The sequence below is a fragment of the Lepidochelys olivacea genome (assembly GCF_965140295.1).
Source record: "Lepidochelys olivacea isolate rLepOli2 genome assembly, chromosome: 10".
In the NCBI taxonomy this organism is placed as follows: Eukaryota; Metazoa; Chordata; order Testudines; family Cheloniidae; genus Lepidochelys; species Lepidochelys olivacea.
Genome location: NC_140420.1, coordinates 3,892,505 through 3,913,282, shown reverse-complemented (window position 1 = coordinate 3,913,282; position 20,778 = coordinate 3,892,505). Strand labels below are relative to the sequence as shown.

General features: G+C 45.5%; 1 protein-coding gene across 1 annotated transcript in view; it reads right to left on the bottom strand.

Annotated features, from left to right (window-relative positions):
- Positions 1-20,778, bottom strand: part of PKD1 (polycystin 1, transient receptor potential channel interacting) — a 143,752-nt gene extending 122,974 nt beyond the window's left edge. The window contains exon 1 of the mRNA XM_084641518.1: positions 15,466-20,778. Within this exon, the coding sequence (XP_084497644.1) occupies positions 15,466-15,734 (269 nt within the window). The 5' untranslated portion in view covers positions 15,735-20,778. The remainder of the gene's footprint in view (positions 1-15,465) is intronic.

Genomic DNA, 20,778 nt, shown 5'->3' with positions numbered 1-20,778 from the left:
TCCAGCTTCATGTGACAAGGCTGCAAACTGTGAGATGTCTAAAATAATCCACGGGAAGAGGAAACGCAGCAGTTGGCTTGAGTGTCCCATTCTCGAGACAAGATGGCAAATTGGAGTTAACTCTTTGGACACTGCTGTCTGTGGGCCCGATTCTGTTCTCGGTGCAGTGTAAATCCAGAGCCACTATTGAAATTGATGGAGTTACTAGGTGTAATCCAACCAAGTGAGGAGGAACGAATTCTGCGGAGAATAGCAAAAACTGTAACTCCACTAGCAGATACTGGGACGGTGATATTAACATGTGGTGCCTAAGGAGACCGTGACCTTGCCTCCAGATTCAATCCTGAATCAATTTTAGGGTGGAGTGCGGGGGCCTGGACCTCTTGGAGGTGCCACTGTTTGAATGGAGGCCCTGACCATGAAGGTCTCGTAGCATCCTTTGTAAGAACAGGTCTGTCAGCTCTTGCCAAATCCAATGTGGGAATTGTGTTCTGCCTACCTAACAAACCTCTCCCGTTCTGTTTGAGTCACTTCCTTGGCATGCACCACGCTGCACCACAGAGGTGGCTGCATTTCTGTAGTGGGAGCAACAACAGTAAGTGAGCCTTGTAAATGTAAGGCCATTAATTACTATTTGTATGAACCCAGGCCACTTTTCACTCTCCTAAATAAACTATAGGAGGGGGTTAAAAAAAACCCACATTCTTAACATGAAATAGTGCAGCTCGCCTTGCGGCATGTAGTGTTGTACTTCCACTTTGTTGGCACTAGACTTTTAAAGAGGCTTGAGGCAAATTCTGCACTCACCCCAGGGTTGCCAGTCAGTATAGAATTCACTCCATAAAGGCCACTGATCTTGGTTTTCCTTCTGTAGGAGTAAACCAACGTTCCCACACTCTGATAGAAACCTTTGATCTGCACAGATTTAATTAATTACTTATGAATCTCTGGCCATTGTTACTCTGTTTGTCTCAGTGTGTCTCGACCTCCAGTCACTTCACGTAGTGGAATCGCTGAGAAGTGAGCCCAACTAATGGATTCACCAACTTGTTGCTTATGTAACAGGCCTTTTTTTTTAAAATAAAACCCACGGAGGTAGCAATAATGAGCCACCATCTAGAACAACTTTAACAGAGGGCTGGAAAGGGGCCAAGACCTTTCCAAATGGAAAGTATTCTCCTAGGGAATCACTGCATCAGATTTCAGACAAGCACTTCCCATTTTTAAATCTCCAATTTCCAGGAACCCATTCAAATGTGTGTTGGGGGGGGGGGGGGAATAATTTAAAAAAAATTGAAACTGTGTGATGGGCTGAAAGCATCTGGATGCAGAGACAGGTTTGCAAGACAGAAATAACTGAAAGAAGGTCGCAGTGTAGTTTTAAGGAATTGTTTGTGAAACAGGCATGACCACAGCACTGGCAAGACTGTCTACGTGCCACGCTTACAGTGCAAGTAATTGTGCAAAAATGTAAGTGCTTCAGGACAGGGACTACCTCTCTGCTGAGTTTATACAGTGTCTAGCCCAACGGTGCCCTGATCCCTTATCAAGGCCCCAAGGTATTACCCCAATACAAAATGTTAAATACACTTCATTGGGCTCAGAGAAGAGCCAGGAGAAAGAGTACAAAACCTGCCTTATAGTGATAGACTGAAGGAGCTCACTCCATTTAGCTTACCAAAGAGAAGGTTAAGGGGCGATGTGACCACAGTCTGTAAGTACTTACCTGGGGAACAAATATGTAATACTGGGCTCTTCAGTCTAGCAGAGAAAGGCGTAACATGATCCAAAGGCTGGAAATTGAATCTAGACACACTGAGATGAGAAATAAGGTGTAAATTTTGAATGGTGAGAGTAATCAATCACTGGAACAACTCACCAAGGGTCGTGGAGGATTCTCCATCACTGGCCATGTTTAAATCAAGAGTGGATGTTTTTTCTAAAAGAGCTACCCTAGGAATTATGTTGGGGCCGTTCGCTGGCCCGTGTTATGTAGGAGGTCAGACTAGAGGATCATAATGATCCCTTCTGGCCCTGGAAGCTATGAATTCCCATGTTCCAGCTGACCACCCTTTCTTCACTCCAATCCCTCCTTTTAAAAACTTGCCCCTCTTACAAAGCTTTCTGACCCTGTTCGTTGCTTGATGTAGCAAAGTAAGAATGAAATTCACCCCTGTGCAGAGGGCCAGCTGCAGAGCGAGGCACCAGCTAAGTCCTATCTTGAGGACTTAGGTGGAGCATAGGCCCTTGTGTACAGGGCTGACTTTGCCCTAGACCCAATGCTTCATAAGCTCTTATGGGGAGGGATCTATGCTTGTAGACCATGATTGGGGGTGGAGGGGCTGGCTGGCCAATTCCAGGTCATAAACCCACGCCGTGGGAGTGGATCTGGCTTGTCTGGGACTGTATAGTCTGTATTTGATGCAGTTTTAATTGTTCCCAATTGTAGTACTAGTCCTGCACCCCCTTAGAGTGAAAGAGGAAATGCTTCCCATAGACAGGGCTCCCCCCTGCGAGCCCTCGGAGCGCCCCTAGACCCCAGTGGCAGCCGTGCACTCAGAACTTGGATGCGGCCTGTGATGATGATTATCATTCCATGGACCCGCTTGGCACCAGCCAGAGAGCACGGCTCAGACGGTTCAGTCTGCTGGAAAACAGAAATGCAGCCTCCCTCTGCATGTGAAAACCATTAGGCAACAGCACAGAAGCAACTCATGAGGCAAAACCCGTGAACATTCCCCTATCAACCATACGTGCTGGAGGAACAGTCTGCGCCTGTCCCCACTGCCGGAGATGAGAGGAGGGGGAGGAAAGAGACACCAGCTTTGTGTCACATGCACAGGTGACAATTTTAAAAGCCGACGGGGGGAGTCGGCCACACCACTCTGGTTAATTTCAGAGAGAAGACAGGGCCAAAGGGGCTACACAACATCTTCCCTCCACGCACATCACAGTACCTTTGCCAGCGTCGATCGAACACTGGAAATGCATTACATGAGTGTGAGGAAGGGGAACATCTGTTTTACTTAAGCCATGCTGGGAAAGGCGAAACAGGATGCCACCCTTGACCACAACCAGCCCAAGCTATAAGACAAGGAGATGAACGGAGAAGTAAGAAACAGCCACTTAAATGTTCTTTCAAGTGCCACGAGCCTGCCAGATATAAATAAATAAAATGAACAATATCTGTCTTCAGATACTAGAGGGGCCCATGTGTTCCTTTCACTACAATAACTTCTGGTGTATCTCCATGGACCCAATGATCTTGTGTTCACAGCAGAGCACCCTTCAAATATCTAGACAGATAATGGACATTTAATTAGGGAACTGCCTGAAGAGATCTCTGAGCCATTAGTAATTATCTCTGAGAAGTCGTGGAGGATGGGAGAGAGACCTGAGGACTGAAAAAGGGCAAATATAGTGCCTATCTATAAAAACAGGGAATAAGGACAGCCCAGAAAATTACAGACCAGTCAGCTTACAATACCCGGAAAGATAATGCAGCAAATAATCAAACAATGTTTGTCAGCACTTAAACTGTAATAAGAAACAGTCAATATGGATTTGTCAAAACCAGCCTAATATCCTTCTTTGACAGAATAGCAACCTTGTGAATGGGGGGAAGCAGCAGATTTCGTATATCTTCACCATCTTGCATGACCGTCTCATAAACAAACTAGGGAAATATAGCCTAGACAAACCTACTATAAGGTGAGTGCACAACTAGTTGGAAAACCATACTCAGAGTAGTTGTCCATGGCTCACAACTGAGCTGGAAAGGCATATTGAGTGGGGTCTCGCAGGAATCTGTCCTGGGTCCAGTTCTATTCAATATCTTCATAAATTATTTGGATAATGGCATAGAGTGTATATTTATAAAGTTTGCAGACGATAACAAGCCAGAAAGGTTGCAAGTGCTTTGGAGGATAGGATTAAAATTCAGAATGATCTTGACAAACTGGAGAAATTATGTGAATTAAATAGGATGAAATTCAATATGGACAAATACAAAGTATTCCACTTAGGTGGGAACAATCAGTTGCACAAATACAAAACGGGGAAATAACTGCCTAGGACAGAGCCCTGCAGAAAATGACCTAGGGGTGTAGTGGATCACAAACTAAATATGCGTAAACAATGTAATATCATTGCAAAAAAAAAAGCAACCATCATTCTGGGATGTATTAACAGGAGTGTTGTAAGCAAGACATGAGAAGTAATTCTTCCACTCCACTCAACACTGATAAGGCCTCAACTGGAGTATTGTGTCCAGTTCTGGCTCCACACTTCAGGGAAGATGTGGACAAACTGGAGAAAGTCCAGAGGAAAGCAACAAAAATGATTAAAGGCCTAGAAAACATGACCTATGAGGAAAGATTGAAAAAATTGGATTTGTTTAGGCTGGAGAAGAGAAGACTGAGGGGGCACTTGATAACAGTTTTCAAGTACATAAAAGGTTGTTACAAGGAGGAGAAGGAGAAATTGTTCTCCTTAGCCTCTGAGGATAGGACAAGAAGTAACATGCTTAAATTGCAGCAAGAGAGATTTAGGTTAGACATCAGGAAAATCTTCCTACCTGTAAGCACTGGAACAATTACCTAGGGAGGTTGTGGAATTTCTGTCAATGAAGGGTTTTTAAGAACAGGTAGACAAACACCTGTCAGTCATAGAATATCAGGGTTGGAAGGGACCTCAGGAGGTCATCTAATCCAACCCCCTCCTCAAAGCAGGGCCAATCCCCAATTTTTGGCCCAGATCCCTAAATAGCCCCCTCAATGACTGAGCTCACAACCCTGGTTTAGCAGGCCAATGCTCAAACCACTGAGCTATCCCTCCCCCTTTAGTCAGTGACTATCTGGATAATACTTAATCCTGTCTCAGTGCAGAGGACTGGACTAGATGATTCTACAATGTACCTATCACCTTGGTCTCTAAATATACAACCCAGGTCCTCTTGCACCCCAAGTGAGAATTGTACTGCTACATCCAAGCATACTCCTGAAGGGACCTGTAAACAGGTGCTTTTACCAACCTGATCTAAAACTCCACATACTGTAGATTCAGAAAATCACTTCACTCCCTTCCTAAGGTGTGGCTTTTTGAACAAAGAAATTATCTACACAACATAAAAATTCAGCTCAGACCTTCCCAAACTTGGGTGCTTCTAGGGTTCCTCCTCTGAAACTGCTCAGCCCCCACTCTATATCCTCTCTTCCAAGAGCCACTCCCATCTCTTGGGGGGCTATGAGCCATTTACCTCAGCAGAACCTACTTAACCCATTCCTAGCAGGATCAACACCTGCTAACAGGATAGGGTGTTTCAGAAAAACAGACCGCTGGTTCTGGAGCCCAAAGAATTTTACAGACAACTAAAGGCCACTGTGGATGGTGCGCAGCATTTTCTGCCCCACCAAAACTGCAAGGCAAGCAGGTGCAAGTCACTGCATACAGAATTTGCTGTAAATGATGCTGTTAGCCTCTCAGTGGTCTGCAAGCCCCCCACCCTTCCCTTGAGGCAGCTGCAGTTGGGGAAGCTCTGAGCAACATGAAGCCATACTGGTCAGGTACAGGGAGAGCAAGGGATTGCAGTACATGGGTAGAGAGCTGTGTAACGCCCAAGGCTGGCACAGCAAAGCGGCTGCAAGTCCAAGCAGAATTTCATTAGTGATGTTTGCACGGGGAAACTTGCACGGGGAAACTTGCACAGAGCCCATTTTTCAAGATTCCTGGCTCTAGCCCATCCTGCCAACTCCTCACCGGAAACCCCAATTTCAAAGCAGAAGCAAGTTAGTCTTGTGCCTTAAAAATGACTATTACAGAGAAGGTGGTATCATCATTGGGCCAAATTCTGTCTATTGACTTCAGCAGGCCCCTGTAAGTGAGGACACAATCCAGTCCCCTGTGTCTTAGTTTTTTCTGTGTTTAGATTTCTTCTTTTTCCCACAACGCCGCAAAAAAGACACAAATCTAAGCCAGTGTGAGTCTGTGAAAGAGGCAAAGAATCCTGTGGCACCTTATAGACTAACAGACGTATTGGAGCATAAGCTTTCGTGGGTGAATACCCACTTCGTCAGATGCATGTAGTGGAAATTTCCAGAGGCAGGTATAAATATGCAAGCAAGAATCAGGCTAGGGATAATGAGGTTAGCTCAATCAGGAAGGATGAGGCCTTCTTCTAGCAGTTGAGGTGTGAACCCCAAAGGAGGAGAAACTGCTTTTGTAGTGTGAGTTTGGTCACACCTAATCTGTAGCTCTTTGCCCAAAGGGTAGAGGAGGTTGTGTCTTTGCATGAACACTTTTCAAATTATCCCAGTTCCGATACTCAAAACCTGAAAACTCCAACCAAGGAATGTGTTTGGTTCCATAGGTGCTGGAACTGGGGGTACGGCAGCACCCCCTGGCGTGAAGTGGTTTCCATCATATCCAGGGTTCACAGTTTGGTTCAATGGCTCCCAGCACCCGCCCTATACACATTGTCCCAGCGCCCTTGTTTGGTTCCCATTATAGCGTGTACCCTCAATACAAAAACATTACTCAAACGCTAGCAGGCTCTAGCCTAGAACACAGGTGTAGCGTTTGGGTTTTCTGTCCCAGTTGCCTAACAGTAACTGGAATGTAATCCAACAAGGAATGGTGACTTGAACACAATTTGAGATGGGTAAGATAGTTATGAGTTCCAGGCATGGGGTTTCGAAGCGTCTTCCATCATGAGCGGTTTGTTTGTTTTTTTCTGAATGGTCTTAGCTTGCAAAAGTCTGTTCAGCAGATTCTGTCATGTTATTGCCAAAGTCAGCCAGTCCAGTATCTCCCATCCCATGATGACACACGCTAACTTGCTTTTCTTAGGCTACTAAGTCTGTTCCTGTCCTGAATTCCATATTGTGCAGCCAGATGTTCCCTGCCCTTCCCGTTTTGGTAAACTTTGTTTAAATCATGCTTTTGGGATGGGAAAAACAAAGGCCAACTTCTATGATGCCTTTCAGCTTGAGAGATCCCATAGCTATTTACAAGTTATCTCCCCAGTCCTGCAACTGGCTCCATCCATGTGGGCCCCTGGCTCCCTCCACAGCCCATAGCTTCTGACGTGTCCCACCCCAGAGGAGGTTGCTACTGTTTTACTAGCACACACCGGTGCTATGCTGAAGTTGAGGACAGGAAGTGAAGAATACTGAATCGGTTGAAACCTGAGTGGGGATTTCAGGGAGGCGGCCTGTATAAACCAAATCGGTATTACAGCATGTTACCATGGTTACCATCCCTGCTCTTACCACACACAGTCCACACCTCCTTTTTCATCTCTGCCCAAAAATGGCACTGATACAAACCAGGGCACCGTCGCACCAGGCTGAGTACTGGAACAGAAGAGTGTTACCTAAAAAATTAAAACCATTCTGTGCCATACATGGGACTTTTCTGAGCTCTCTTGCTATCTAAGTACTGGCCAGGTCTGGTGCTACTTGGCTTCTGAGGTATGAGACCACAACTGATAGCAGTCTGTCTTTTCTGCTAACCTCCTCATTACAGGGTTAATAGTCTGATTGGGAGGAAATGTACCTATCTAGAAAATAATGTTTATTTCTATTTTAAAATCCATCAGCTGCATGTCTCTTAAAAATTGATTAATACAAAAACAAACAAAAAATTCTGGTTTCTAGTCATGGTTTCTGCAATTTTACCACAAGAAATGCTATCCGTGGCTATATTGGAAATTGCAAACACTGTTACTGATGACCATATTCTTTAAATCCATTTTTATGATTTTAACCTTTTTTGTTTGTTTTGTTACCCTTTACCACTCTGTCTTTGGTTTGCAGTGCATTGTGAAATATTTATACCTCGCATCTAGTCTTGCTGAAGCTAAACTGGAATTTATTATCAGTATCTTAGGGCTGGTCTATACTAGACAATTAGATCAACCTAGCTACAGCACTCAGTGGTCTGAAAAATCCACACCCCTGAGTGATGTAGTTAAGACAGCCTAAGGGGGTATGTCTACACGACAAAATTATGTCGACCTAAGTTACGTTGGCATACAGCTGCTGCAGTAATTAAATCGCTTTTGCACGTCCACACTACACTCGTCGTGTCGGCGGTGCACAGCCTCACCTGGAGCGCTTGTACCAACTGCACTGTCAGCATGGGCCATTTTGGGATGGCTTCTGAAAGCCAGTAACAGTCAATGTAAGCAACGCCGTGTCTACACGGACATTGCATTGACCTAACTACATCAACATTGACTCGACAGTGCTCGAGGAGGTGGAGTTACTAAGTCGGCGTAGTGGGATGATTATGTCAGTGGGAGCGAAATTTTAGTGTGGATGTTTCCATAGTTAGGGCGACGTAAGCTGCCTTGCGTCAACCTAACTCTGTAGTATAGACCAGGCCTAAGTCCCCATGTAGACAGTGCTAAGTTGATGTAAGAATTCTTCTGACAATCTAGCTACTGCTTCTTGAGGAGATGGATTACCTACACCAATGGGAGAAACTCTCCCCTTGGGGTAGGTAGCGTCTACACTGAAGCGTTACAGTTGCTGGGCCACGGTAGTCTTCCAAGTGTTTGCAAGCCCTTAGTAAAAAGAGCCCTGTAATATGAAAACCTAGCTAGCCTTCTCCTGAATGTGAACGTTGTTTACGAAGAGAAGGGTCTAATTCAAAAGTCTCATCCTCTTTGTGGACCAGCCACTAAAGGGGAATGTGACCTGCTCTGTACAAGCATGTTTTGCTAGGCAAGGGGAGGAGATGTTGGGGGTGGGGGAGGGGAGTCAATAGAACTGAGGTTGATCTGGCCCTCAGGTCTTTGAAGTTGACAGGAGCAAGTCCATAGATAGGTGATGGGGAAGCGGTGTTAAATAAGGATAATGCGTCCATAAAGAAGCAGGACAGGGCCTGGAGAAGTAGAAGAGGGACAACGCAGAAATGCAATATGGAAAACAATGTGGGGAAAATAATTCACATTGAGATAAAACAAGGAATGCCACTCGGCTACAAACAGGGAGCAAAGCATTAACAGGTGACTTTTTAAAAATTGCTTGATTCAAATGTAGGATTAAAACCAGCGAAGATTCCCATGGTGTGAGAGCAGAACGAAAGCAGCTGAACAAATCTTGCTTGCCTTACTCATGTGAGTAGACTACCAATGGGCTAACTTGCCTGAATAGTGGTTTGGGATCGGGCCCACACTGTCACTTCAAAATGCAAAAGCAAGAAGGAGCTGCGTTAAAGAGGAATAAGCTATACAATTAGTTCTAAAATGAAGGAAGTGACACAAGGAAAATGAATTGCAGAAGGAAGGAGAAAAACAGAATTAATGACCCAAAAGCAAAACCCCTTCTAAACACCACCTGGATTTCAGGATAACTCAGCCACATGAATTGTACAAAGATAAGGCATTCCCTCACACTCACCCTACAAAGTTACCTTGTCCCCATTATCCCTCCCAATAGAACGTTGGAAGGAATGATTAACTGGTCAAGAAATTATTTAGCACAATCATTTTAAAACAATGAACACAGAGCAAGTCCCACAGCTGGATTTATTTTAACAGTGTTAAAATTCTATTTCTTAACTCTTTAAATGTATAGGAGCAAAACACCATCAGGTACCTCCAAAGCCTCTTCCCAAACACTGATAAATGCTTAGGACCTGATCCTGCATTACTGAATTGCAGCAGAACTGGGTCTCTAGTGAGCTCTGTATTCACTCCACCCACTTGGGGTGTCTAGCTGTGGTTTCTTAGTTTGTCTCCTTAAATTATTGCTCTTGTTCACATTTGGTTGCACTGAATTACTAAGTGCAAATTCTTAAATGGTTGGGCTGGAGTCTAGGGAGGCAAGAGAACTTCTCTGTCGCTCCAGTTTCTACATGGCAGCTTGGCAAATTCTCTAAGCAAATACACAGAAACCGCTATAACGCCATCTCTCAGACGGACAGTGTTTCCCCCAAACAGTAGGTGGTGGTTGTTACGAAAATGCTCTACGCCAGCAGCAGACAAAAAGCCAAAGTTAGTCGTCAGAATAAAAAGCCAACAAACATTTAAGATACAGGGGTAATTTGTCTGAAACCTCTGGAAGGAGAGTAGCAAACTCTGTAGTCGACTGTAGGGCACTGCCTTAAACAAAGCCAACATTACAGTGCCACCTCACTAATAATATCTTAGCTCATTGGCGCCAATCATGCACTACATAATCCCTACCTTGTTCAATGTGTTACATGTGACATATTTTCCTTATGTACCTCATGCATTTTTTGTCCTTTCAATAGACTGAGTTCATTTTGATTTTAATTAATTTTATCCCTGCACCTCAACCTGTGTGCGCACGCTCACTCTCTCTCTCTCTCTCTCCCTTTCTTTTTCATTTAAAAAAAGTCTATCTCTGGAAAAAAAAGAAAACCAGAACCTCAAGTTTAGATGGAGATAAGGATGCTTATTTGAGTGAGATTCAGGTTCTTCATGACTGAAGTAGGGATGTTTTGGTTTTGTGGACCGGCTGCTTTTGTACAGAGAGCGTTTTGCTACTGCTGCTTTGTTTTAATTGGATTTCATTTTTCATTACCCGTTAAGCATGACTTGAATCTTGGATAGGAGTTTCTTATATTTATATGTTGAAATAGAAATAAACAAATTCCATTAATGACTGGGAGACCTACTGAAACTTACCAAGTCATACAAATAATTGATTTAGGAAACACAAAAAATATATGTTCCTGCATCTTAAAATACATTTATACTGCCAGGGTTTGCTTAGATTATTCATTAGGCAACATAAAAATAGGGACTGCTGACACATCCCCCTATAATAAGTAGTGTTAAATTAGTAATACAGGTCCCAATTCTGCAAAGATTTAACGGACGTCAGTAACTCGACATGCCTAAACCATCTCACTGAAGCTAATGGAACTACTGAAATGTACATGTCGGCAGGTTTGGGCCAATAATTTGTAAGAGCAACAGCGAGCCCTTACTGCAGCATTCTGATAGTGCTATCGCCCAAGAATTACTACTATTATGGATTACTGAAGGACAAATACATGCGTTTCTACTGAACATGTTTAGTCTTGAGAAAAGGAGATCTGATAACGGTCTTCAAATAGGTTGAGGGCTGTTTATAAAGAGGACAGTGAAAAATTCTTCTCCCTTTCCACTGAAAGTAGGACAAGAAGCGATGGGCTTAATTTGCAGCAAGGGAGATTTAGGTCAGACATTAGGAAAAACTTTCTAACTGTAAAGGTAGTGAAACTCTTAAATAATCTTCCAGCGGAGGTTGTGGAATCCCTGTCACTGGAGGCTTTTATGAACCAGTTGGACAAACGCTTGTCAGGGATGGCCTGGGTTTTCTTGGTCCTGCCTCAGTGCAGGGGGCTGGACTAGCTCCTTTCCAGACTGACATTTCTATGAACAAGATTCTAATCCCTCTGTTTAAAAAAAGAGTCACTAAGATACTCCAGAGGTGTCAGAAATAGTAAATATTCACAGGGGAAAGAAAAACTAGTCTCTGATCTCAGCTGAAATCTAAATCAGGATTATCTGTTTCACCAAAGATCTAATATCCTAAACAAAAAGTTTGCATAAATCCACAACCAATGGGAGAAGAACACTTTCAGATATTATCGGAATTCCTCTCAGTGGGGATGAACATACAAAACGGCCAGGGTTGCCCTTGAAAACTCTTGCTTTTAAAGTACCTTTTTACGTTAAGGACTGAAGACGATCAATTTGCACACAGCGTTTCCTCTTACGTTTGTTTAGACATTTAATATTAGATGCCTTCAAGTTATTTACCTTACAGGGTGACAAATTTTGATTTGATGTTGCTATTAAATGGAACAGGAGACTGCTTTCATCTAGGTATGCAGCCTATATTTCTGGCAGTATTTGTTTTCCTTGGTGATTCTTTGGATGTGGCATTTCTCCTGTATTCGTGGTAACCATTCCCTCAGTGTTTGCAATTTTGAATAAGAAAATGCCGTGTCTGCTATGCTGGCCAAAAGGTTTTTTCACGAGCATTCCTATCCTAGGCTCCGATTCTACACTTGCACACACGTAATCACATTGACTTCAGTGGACTGCTAATATGTGCCTAACTGCTCAATTGAGGACTTCATCACCAAGGTGTTATCGTTCCTTCAGGGTTCATAGTTGCTGAACTGTACTGCTTTCATGCAGGTTGATGCAGCTGCATTTTGTGTTTAAAAATTTATTTATACAACTTTTTTCTTATTACAAAATATCACTGCAAGCCATTACATGAGAATAGGTAGCAGAATATTTAAGACCAGCTGCCTTATCTGTCAATAAATGCAGCACATAATGGTTAGGTTGTAGAGTTTCCCTCCTATCTTGTGGGGTGAAAAGATGTGGGGCTAAATGCACCCCTGGAGTAACTCAACTCTTATAGATCTTATCATACAATTATGACACCTATAATTACATGTTCATGCTTTCTCCCCATTAGAAGATCAAATAGGGTAGCAATCTTTCTACACTGTATCTTCCTGTATTTCCTGTCCAAATTCTGCAGTGCATTCCCAGAGGAGGGGCACAACTTCACCACAACTTATACCAAGAGATCAAGTATTAAAAACACATACTTTGATCCCCAACAGAGCCTTTACTGTGCATCCTGAATGATCCATAGCCTGCCAAAGATCCCTTTGCAAATTCAGATATAGCTAAAATTTGTGAATTCCAAAGAAGATCACTCTTCTTGTGAACCATTCACGTTAATAGGGCTGTAAAACCAATAATTTCACATAAATTAAAATAGGACAAATCCTGCTGCTAATAACATTACCCTGAGGTATCAGTGTGCTTGCTCCAGTAGAATGGATAACACACTTTGAGTATTTAAGTTAGATGTCCAGTAGCTCTTGTATATATTAAGGGCCCATCCTAATTGTTGGGTGGTAACAGCACCCTGAACACTGCTGAACAATAATTAGCTGTCTTAAGCACTCACTCGTAAAATTAGTAATACCCATAAAGCTGCCACAATAACCCCAACTCGGTTTAGAAGGCTTGAACTGAAGTTCCAGTGACACTCTTGATCCTCATCACTGTCTTCAGAAGGCTTTTAAAGATCCTTATGGGAAGAGGCCAATTTTATACACCGCTTGTTTTGTCCAAAGCAAAATTAAATTTGCAGAGCCTCTGCCACAAATGTCTAACTCTGCCTATTGCGCAGCTCGCGCAACCAGTAAATAAATAAAAATGAATCTTGCCCAGTTGAGGGATTTCTGCAAAATTCACTTTCTGCTTTATTTTAAGAAATAAATGTAAAAACTTAGCAAGATGTACAACTTTGAGGAACATGTTTTTATGTTCTAGGGCCAGAGTATATTTCTACAATTTAAATCGCCCAGGAAAAGAAGCACTTAATAGTCTAATTTTGTTGTACGAAAAGACTTAAAACTCACCTCCACTTTGAGATGAAAAGCTGTCGTTCTCTCTGAAGCTACTCTAGGTCTGTCCCCCTGATCCACATTATAAAGTTTTCAAAGGTATTTGTGATGGATTTTTTTATTCTTAAAAAAGTACAAAGGTTTCCGAATACTGCACACTTCACAGGATTGCCAGTAGAATTATGCAAAACAATGGCCTTTTAAAACTTCACAGATTTAAAAATTATTGTTAAGCAACACTAACACTAAAGCTGACATTTACTTTATTGCAATATCAATAGGATGTGGATAAACTGAAACTTTCTTACTGCACAGGGAAATATCATTTAGGTGGCTGTTCCCTTTTCAACAAAACCTATGAAAGGATTTTGTTCCCTGAAGAACAGAAAAGTTATTCCCTAAAGTTTTATCTATGTAGGACAACTACTGATTTGAATTCACCCATTAAAAGAAAAAATAACAATTCCCACAGCTCCTCTTCAGCCTGTTAAATAAATCTGCTATTCTAACCTTTTTAACTCACCGAACCATTCTAGGGATCAGCCAGATTCTTTTTTAATACACTCGAGTTGGTCATTAACGTCATTGACTCTAAAGCCAGTTAGAAACATACTAATCACCTTGCTTTACAGCTATTTCTCTCTAGAAGTTTTGATCAAACATTTGAATTGTCTTTGTATCTGCCCCTGACGCAGCCAATGCTCGAACCGTGGCCACGGGATTCCATCTACAGATCGGGCCCTCACTCCGTAACATCCACTGTGGTTCTCTGAAACCCACTGCACGCCTCTCTGCCCCAGCCCAGAGCAAAAGGGAACAGCCTGTTCTTTTCCTCTAACATACCAGGGAACACCTTAAAAGCTTGGCATGACCATAACACTTTTATTCGGGATCCTGGTAGAAGCCTACGGGCCTGAGCTAGCAAAGATTTGCAAATTTTGCGCACCACTTAAAATGCAAAAAGTTGAGCACATGCAGGAGTCTTTGCAAGGATCTAAGCCTACAGTCGCAAGGCAGTTGCTTGATTCTGTCAACACTTATGAATGTAACTTTATGTATGTTCGCCCTGGTTGTGGGTGTCATCAGCAAAGTTACACATATAACATAGGACATGAGGGGGCCTCCTAGGTCATCAAATCCAGTATCCTGCTACTGCTGGCAGCCCTATTACTTACACACAAGTAACAGAATTCACATGAGCTGTCCCACTGAAGCCATTGTGTGAAGTTAGATGCAGGATTGGACCGCCTTCATTTACAGATGCTGAAGTTGTTTCCTTTTGATTCCTCCACCAGGCCACTGTATCATTCTTAGTTAAATCACATACTTCAGTAAGTACAGTTCTGCACACATTCCAATTCTTGCAAGGTCTAGTTCTAAGCAATCCTCCCTTGATTTTTCCATATTTGCCTCTGCTGTCATGCATATGATCTGTGTCCCAGCATAAACCACGGCAAGTTTTATTGCTACAAAACCCCCACTGCAAGACAAGGAAAACTACTGCTGGAAAGAAAGTTAACTAAAACCGCCAGAGCACCTCCAAATTGTTCAAGGTGAGATTTCAGGACCCAGCTCGCTTGGAAAGATCCCAGCCCCGCTGCGGGGGGGGGGGGGGGGGGGCTTTGCTAGCGGTCACAGGTTTAAAACAAAATTATTCCTCCGTGGAAGGAAATCTTACGCCTCCTGCAGTCTAGCTCTCAGCCCTGGCCTTCAGTGCCAGACTAGTGCCAACAAAAGGTCAGTGGTACCCTCGCATTTCTCGTCCTTTGACAACAACAAAGCAAGGCAGCCGCTGGCGCCTGCGGGGGACAGAGGAGGGGGAGAGCCGCCTTTCACCCCCCCACACCCCCCCCCAATGCCTGGGGGTGAATGCGGCTCCCCGAGCCTAGCCACGTCCCGGCAAGCACAGAGCCGAGCGGTGAGTGCGTTTCATGAGCAACCTGAGAGCCGCAGGCGGCTCGGCCCGGCTGGTGCATGGGTGGGTGACCCCCCACCCCAAGGACCCTCCCGGTCCCCGCGCGCCCTGGGCGCCCCCTACCCGTGCGCCCTGGGCGCAGCCGGACTTACAGAGCGGTGGCTGCCGGCGGGACGCCGACCCCCGGGCGCTGCTCCAGCCCCCGCGAGGAGCAGTTCACCAGGCAGGAGCCCGGGGCCCTGCCGCCGGCGCAGGTACAGCTGGGGCCGCAGGGCTGGCAGCTCTGGGCGGGGGGGGCCCCGGCCGCGGCCAGCCCCCCGCACAGCAGACAGCAGAGCAGGCACCAGCCGGAGACGGGGAGCCTGGCCGAGGGGACGCCATGTTTGCGCCGTGATCCAGTGTGTCCATTTCCAAAAGGCATCGCTCACTGCGGGCAGGGCATGGCCCCGGCCCGCCGATCCCCCCGGCCCGGACAGCCCCGGGCCCGGGACGCGCTGGGCTCAGCACCGGCCGGCCCGCTGCATGGCCCCTGCCTGGGCTCAGCGGCCCCGACGCAGCGCGCTCCTCCTGCCGGGGCTCGGGCTGCGCGCTGTGTCCTGCCCGCCGCTGCCGCGCTTGGCCTGGGACGCGGCTAGGGCTCCTCCTCCCGCCGCCCGGCCCGCCGCGCCAGCATCCTCCTCCGCCCTGACAGCTGGAGCCCAGCGCCCCGCGGCTCTGCCCGGGGCCTGCCGCCAGCTCCCCGCTCCGCCCTGGCGCTCCGCCCTCCGCCCGGCTGCGGGCAGGCAAGCCAGGCCCCTCGGCGGCCAGGGCTGCTCCGAGCCCCGGCGCAGCCCCCGCTGGCCCCTCTCCTGCGGCAGCTCAGCGCCAGCGCTCCACGGCTGCTGCACGCCCGGAAAGTTTCCTTCTCCTCTGCCAGGGGAGAGGGAAAGAGAGGGAGAGAGAAGCGGCTCTGCCCCGCGGTGCTGTGCCCCGCAGATCCTGTCTCGCCTGTGGGCTCCACAAACCCAGGCCTTCGCTGTAAGAACTAGACACGCACACTTCCCTGTCTCCCCTGAAAGGCAAGCAGGCCGGGAGCCAGAAGACCTGGAGCCTGCTCTCTTAGGATGTTGTGATGCAGCCCCTGCAGCCCATCACCTTGGCAGCCCAACGCTTACCATCCACCATAGATTGGCAAGAGCCAGGGGCCTAGAAGACTTCAGGGAATCTGTGGCCCTTCTCCCTTTTTCCTGGTGTAGATGCACTGGTCGGGTAGGTGGGTAGGGCTTGGGCTGGCTAAAAGCCCCAAACTTCCGTTTTTACCCTGAGCGCGCAACTGACTGGACCCACCCATGACCAGCTGTACACTCGGATTTGGAAGGCATTTGGCAGATGACTTCACGGAGATGATGTCCATTCTAAAGGGCACCGTCAGTCCTCTCATGCAAAACTCGCACTGACTTCAGCCGGGGTGCTAGGACAGCATGTGTCAGAGCTCTGCAACTCATTAGGCATTTCCAGCCTCCTCGTCTGGAAGCAGGGCTCAGGCTTTGCATGGAGGTGGTGAAATGGAAGGGCGTTCCCTTGCTCAACGCTCTGTCTGAAATGCCGATGACAAAATAATCCAGAGGTTTGAACACAATTTACGTGTTGCTGCTCATTAACGTAGCAGCTAGAAACAGTCGGGGACTGGCTGGCCCAGGGTATTAACAACTAAATAGACTTCTCAGCGCTGGGTCACTGGTTCAAATTCAGCCCAAGTCAGTTGGAACTGAGCCCGGTCAGCATCTGATGGCTGTACAATGACCTGTAGGACTCACGCCAGTTCCTAGCGGCACTCAGGGCCTCCATTTAAACAAACCAACCAACCCCGACACATAGTGCTAATTATCACCACGAAGGTGGTGGCTGCACAAAGCTGAGGAAACTGAACTATCGCCATATCTCTGAGGATCAGCTGGCCAGAAAAACGGTGAAGCACCTATTTGATAGCTCTCCAGGGCTGTCAACGCCAGCCCAATTCAAAGCATGTCCTTCTAGTGCCCTCATGTGATGTGAGGTTGTAGGCCTAACCTTTTGTATGGTGGTAAAACAAAGAGGAAGTCCTAGATGTCAGAGTCCGGCGGGATACGAGAAAGCCTGCGTAACGCAGAGAAGGAAACTCTTGCTACTGGAACAGCTCTTCTTGTTCTGTGCCAGAGCGCTCACTCTGGAAACTGGAATCCTTCGTCCCAGTCCAGCCCAGCAGGGATTTCTCGCTGTAAACATAGCAAATGTGTATGTTTGTTGTAGTCTCTGAGAGAGGTCAGCACATGGCACTAGCTCACAACCTGAGGAAGCCTGCCTGACCCAGGAAAAGAAAGAGGAGACTTAGCAAGTATCTGTGGTGTCTTCCACAGGGGCACAATGCTTCGGAACACAAGTAGCATGTGCAGGCTTGATGGGGCAGCAGGGAGGGCAGACAGCAGCCTCTGTGGGAAGTGCAGGAAGGGAACTGCAGAATCATGGACCTAGGGACCTTGGAGGTGGAGAGGTCTCATAGACTTTAAGGCCAGAAGGGACCATTGTGATCATCTTCTCTGACCTCCTGCACATTCCAGGCTGCAGAACCTCACTCACCCACTCCTGTAATAGGCCCCTAACCTCTGGTTGAGTTACTGACATCCTCAAATCTTGACTGAAAGACTTAAAAGTTACAGAGAATCCACCATTTACACTAGATCAAACCAGCAAGTGACCTGTGCCCCAAGATGAGAGGAAGGTGAAAAACTCCCAGGGTCTCGGCCAATCTGACCTGGGGAAAAATTCCTTCCCAACCCCAAATGGCAATCAGTTGGACCCTGAGCATGTCAGCCCGGGAGCCAGACACCTGGGAAAGAATTCTGTAGTAACTCAGAGCCCTCCCCATCTAGTGCCCCTTCTCCAACTGTTGGGGATATTCGCTAATAGCAGTTGTGGATGGGCCACATGCCATTGTAGACAGTCCCATCACATCATCCCCTCCATAAACTTATCAAGCTCAGTTTTGAAGCCAGTTAGGTCTTTTGCCCCCACTGCTCCCCTTGGACGGTGTGCAAGAACTTCACTCCTCTAATGGCTAGAAATCTTCATCTAATTTCAAGCCTAAACTTATTGATGGCCCAGCTCATATCCATTTGTTCTTCTGTCAACACTGGTGCTTAGCATAAATAACTCCTCTCCCTCCCTGGTATTTATTCCTCTGATGTATTTATAGAGAGCAGCCATATCTCCCCTCAGCCTCCATTTGTTTAGGCTAAACAAGCCAAGCTCCTTAAGTCTCCTCTCGTAAGATAGGTATATCATTCCTCTAATCATCCTAGTAGCCCTTCTACGCACCTGTTCCAGTTTGAATTAATCTTTCTTAAACATGGGAGACCAGAACTGCACAGAGTGTTCCAGATGAGGTCTAACCAGTGCCTTGTATAATGGGACTAACACTTCCCTAGCTCTGCTGGAAATGCCTCACCTGATGCATCCTAGGATTGTATTAGCCTTTTTCACAGCTGCATCACATTGGTGGCTCATAGTCATCCTATGATCAACCAATACACTCCGCTCTTTCTCCTCTGTTGCTTCCAATTGATACGTCCCAAGCATATAGCTAAAATTCTTGTTGTTAGTCCCTAAGTACATGACCTTGCACACTGTACTGTTAAATTTCATCCCACTTCTATTACTCCAGTTTTCAAGGTCCTCCAGAGCTTCTTTCCTGACATTCCAGTCCTCCTCCCTGTTGGCAATACCTCCCAACTTTGTGTCATCTGCAGATTTTATTAGCACACTCCCACTTTTTGTGCAAAGGTCATGGATGAAAATGTTAAATAAGATTGGTCCCAAGATTAATCCCTGAAGAACTCCACTAGTAACCTTCCTCCAGCCTGACAGTTCACCTTTCAGTATGACCTGTTGTAGTCTCCATTTTAACCAGTTCCTTATCCACCTTTCAGTTCTTATATTAAGCCACATTTTCTCCAATTTAAATAATAATTTTCCTTATGGAACAGTATCAAATGCCTTACTGAAATCCAGGTAGATTTGATCTACTGCATTTCCTTTGTCTAAAAACTCAATTATCTTCTTAAAGAAAGAGATCAGGTTGGTCTGGCATGATCTGCCTTATGTAAAACCATGTTGTATTTTACCTCTATGTTCTTAACTACTTTCTCTTTCAAAATTTGTCCCAAGACCTTTCCAACAATTGAGGTCAAACTAACGGGCCTGTAGTTTCCTGGATCACTTTTTTCCCCCTTTCTTAAATATAGGTATGACACTGTGCCCCATATTCTTCATAGAGATATTGTTATAGAATCATAGAATATCAGTGTTGGAAGGGACCTCAGGAGGTCATCTAGTCCAACCCCTTGCTCAAAGCAGGACCAATCCCCAACTAAATCATCCCAGCCAGGGCTTTGTCAAGCCTGACCTTAAAAACTTCTAAGGAAGGAGATTCCACCACCTCCCTAGGTAACGCATTCCAGTGTTTCACCACCCTCCTAGTGAAAACGTTTTTCCTAATATCCAACCTAAACCTCGCCCACTGCAACTTGAGACCATTACTCCTCGTTCTGTCATCTGCTACCACTGAGAACAGTCTAGATCCATCCTCTTTGGAACCCCCTTTCAGGTAGTTGAAAGCAGCTATCAAATCCCCCCTCATTCTTCTCTTCCGCAGACTAAACAATCCCAGTTCTCTCAGCCTCTCCTCGTAAGTCATGTGTTCCAGTCCCCTAATCATGATATGAATATGGCATAACTAAGATAAGTTTTATGCAAGATGGATCATGTGAGGTATCGTTGGAAAGATTTTGATGTACTGACTATGATTATCCTATTTGTATGCATGTATCATTTTTGTATCTGAAGTTGGGAATATTGTCTATGTACATATTGCAACTGTGTTTACACCTGGGGAAACGCCCCACCAGACAAAATGGAATGGATGGGCCATTAGGGGAACAATAGGACTTTGAAGATGCTAATCTCCCACCTTCCTGAGAAGCTTCCTGGGATGTTGCAAACAATCTTTGACTCCTGGCTGCTTTGACACTGCAGGGTCATGTGATCATATCTCCTGGTACTGGATTCCATCTTGGGCTACTAGTATTTTTCCACTAATAGGGGGTGGGGATCAAACTGGGACACAAAGGATTCCCGTCATATGTAAATCCTATTTAAGGTGGGGACGTAAATTAATCTTGGTTCATTCTTCACTGAATCCCCATCCAGGATGACTGCTGGAAACATCTAAGAAACAAAGATAAAAGGTGGGAGAAGAGCTGAGCCCAGGCTGGAAAAGGTGTCTGGCCTGTGAAGGAAATGCCTAAAACAACATTTAGAGTGAGAAATTACCACTTGTAACCAGTTTCTTTCGTGTTTTAAGCTTATATTGCGGTTTTTGTTTTATTTGCTGGGTAATCTGCTTTGATGTTTGCTATCCCTTATAATCACTTAGAATCTACCTTTTGTAG